Source organism: Cebus imitator, unplaced genomic scaffold, assembly GCF_001604975.1.
Source record: "Cebus imitator isolate Cc_AM_T3 unplaced genomic scaffold, Cebus_imitator-1.0 Scaffold103, whole genome shotgun sequence".
NCBI classification, from domain to species: domain Eukaryota; kingdom Metazoa; phylum Chordata; class Mammalia; order Primates; family Cebidae; genus Cebus; species Cebus imitator.
Genome location: NW_016107418.1, coordinates 142,969 through 146,017, shown reverse-complemented (window position 1 = coordinate 146,017; position 3,049 = coordinate 142,969). Strand labels below are relative to the sequence as shown.

The 3,049-nt window shown below is 39.9% G+C and overlaps 1 protein-coding gene across 5 annotated transcripts in view; it reads right to left on the bottom strand.

Annotated features, from left to right (window-relative positions):
* The window catches only part of TXLNG (taxilin gamma), a 59,727-nt gene that overhangs the window by 21,839 nt on the left and 34,839 nt on the right, over positions 1-3,049 (bottom strand). For all 5 annotated transcript variants that reach the window (XM_037741677.1, XM_017537470.2, XM_017537471.2 and 2 more), the window contains one exon: positions 2,566-2,657. In XM_037741677.1, the coding sequence (XP_037597605.1) occupies positions 2,566-2,657 (92 nt within the window). The remainder of the gene's footprint in view (positions 1-2,565; positions 2,658-3,049) is intronic.

The window sequence follows — 3,049 nt, the reverse complement described above, 5'->3', positions numbered from 1 at the left end:
TTTTTTGAACTAGCATCTTGCTCTGTCACCCAGGCTGGGGTGTCATGTGGCATAAACTCACTGCAGCCTCCAATTCCTGGGCTCAAGTGATCCACCCATCCCAGCCTCCCAAGTAGCTGGGACTACAGGTATGCATGTGTGAGAGTACGTGTGTGTGTACACGGTCTTGCGACATTGCTCTGGGTGGTCTTGAACTCCTGACTGCAAGCAATCCTGTCTTGGCCTCCCAAAGCGCAGATGTTACAGGGCTTAGCTACCATACCTGGCCAGGATAACCACTTTTCTTAAGCTACATTAATATCATTAGGATGGCAATTCTTCCCCAAATGTATCTACATATTCTGTGAAATGCTCTTTGAAATCCCAAATGGTGCTCCCTCACACATAGAACTACTAAATTGAATCTAAAATCTACAGAGTAAAGGGCCAAGAATAGCCAAGATACTTCAGAAGAAAAGAGCAAGGAGAATGGGACCTACATTAAGATTATTATGCTATAATAATCTATACAAACTGACTACAGGATGAGAAAGAATAGCATTACAAAGTACTTAAGGATCATGTTAATGGTATCCATAGCTAAAAGCAAAACGGTACAATTTCATGAATCCTTGTGATCTGTTGAACGTGTTGGCCACAGGGTCTTCCCAATGGACAATCCCAGTTACAGTGGACAGAACTCCATTCCAACTGCTCCACAAAACAGTTATGCATGTCACTGCAACAAGCACAATGACATCAGATGATACGTATCACAAAGGGGTAGAGGGCAGTGATGGCAAAAGGGAACTTTTCAGAATAATCCTTGGGAAAAGGCTACTACTCCCTTGGTGGCCTCACTGCTATACAACCTATACATACTCTACCTTTTAAGTGAAATATGTGTTGCTTCAAGAAATCAAGCTTTAGAACATATTCTGGAAACAATACACGTTTTGTCTTTCAAATTTTTAGCACAAATCCATATAAAAGAGAGATCACTCACTAGGTAAGTCTTCAATGTGTCACATCCTGAAATAAACATAGCCATTACTGCTGGTGCTTAACAATAACCATACCCATACACAAAACAACAATAAAACCAAAAACCACGAACAAAAACACCCTAGACCCCTGCTACTTCAAGTGTGATCCAAGCTCTGGCAGCATCATCACTGTCACCTGGGCATTTGCTAAATTGCAGATCCCCAGGCCCCAACCGAGACCTAGTGAATCAGAGTGTGCATTCTAACCAACATGTCAATGATCAGTGTGAGTTTGGGAACAACTGCCCCAGATCACTATTTGTTCTCTCTTCTAACCAATTCACAGCTCTCTGTCATTGTCACATCACTGGGTTGGGTAACTAACCTTCAACACTGCTTTTTCTGGTTTGTACTCTTTTCTCCATTTTTTTCTTTTCCCTTTTCTGTTCTTGTCTTTCTTCTTTTTCCACCATTTCTTGTATGATTCTCCTCATGTGAAAGGCACCAAGGGGCACTGGCTTCCGCAGCCAATGGAAGCATTCCTTTCCTGAAGCCATCAATCCAACCACACTGTGTTTTCTGCCATCTTTGCTTTTGTGACTGTTCTGGGACATTTTCAGTGATGCACAGGGCGTCCTGCTGCTACAAATAGTGGAAGGTGCCGGGCTGCTGAATGCCAGCTAAGTGAGGTATACCTGGACCACTTTATAAACTGAGGGAAAGTAACTATCATTCTTCAAGTAATAAACAGAACTCATATTTTTTTTTTTAGAGCTGATCACTGATTAAAAAAAAAGCAATGCCTTATGATATGGAATTAACTGCTCTAACAGATGAAGATGCATAAAAATTGTACAGCATAATTCCCCTAAGTATTTCACAAAAGGCAATAATTTTAGCATTTAGATTAGAACTACTTATTCTAAAAGTTTCCCACAACCATTTCTTCAAAGGGTTCTATGACTTTCCCATTCTTCAATTCAAATAGGATGACAGGGGTTCCAAGTTGAAACTGCCTTCATAATTCCAAAGAGAATTAATGCTACATGAAATAATATAGCTGAGAAGAAACTCTTTGATGAGGTCAATGTCTTTGGAAGATGGAAAAAAGAATGCCTGACACATGGTAGAGGCTAAGTAAGTATTTCTGAGACACAGTATTGTTTCAACAGACAATTTCATCAAACTCACAATTTCAATCAGAACAGTTAGATCCTTGATCTCTAGAATTCCCTTAGTAAAAGTTTAAGACAGGAACCACTACACCCCAACTGAGTGGCACCTAAGGCATCACAACATAGCAATGGAAAGGCTGATTTATACTCTAAAACTGAGTTTTAGAAAATCTATGCCACATCTTAGCATTATAATGTTCCCTATATATTACCTCATAAAATGAAATTATATGACCAACAAAAAGCCCCAACATCAGCAACAACCAAAAACAGCCCCAACAAACCAGATTCTCTTTTTCAATTTGGGAATAAGATAGAATTTTACATTAAAGGCCATATCAAAATTGTACTTTAAGAAACTTATCAAGCACATACCCATTTCACTATATTTTATATGGCTCTCACATCCTTGATTTAATACTCACAAGATCAGCATATTTCTTACAGAGGGCTGCCAGCTTCTCCTCTGGGGTTGAAAGGGTGTTTAGGGCTTGCATCAGTAATAAAACTTCTTTTCCTGATGATTAACAAGAAAAGAAATTAAGTCCCAGAAGAATGAGATGAAATCTAACCTGCAAATTCTACTAACGATTCCTGTGCTCTGACATCCAGAGTAAACTAATTTATACCTATAATTAGAAGTAAGAGATTTACCAGTTCAATAAAGAAGACAATTTTTAAATTCTGGATTAGCAGCCCTCTCTCCCCTCTCCGTCCCCATCCCAAATTTCTTCACTTACTCACTAACGCTGCTAGCTATATATAAGAACACTTGTTAAAGGCTTAAAAATTTCCTTGCCTAGGCCAGGCACGGTGGCTCACGCCTGTAATCCCAGCACTTTGGGAGGCCGAGGCGGGCGGATCATGAGGTCAAGAGATTGAGACCATCCTGGCCAACATGGTGAAACC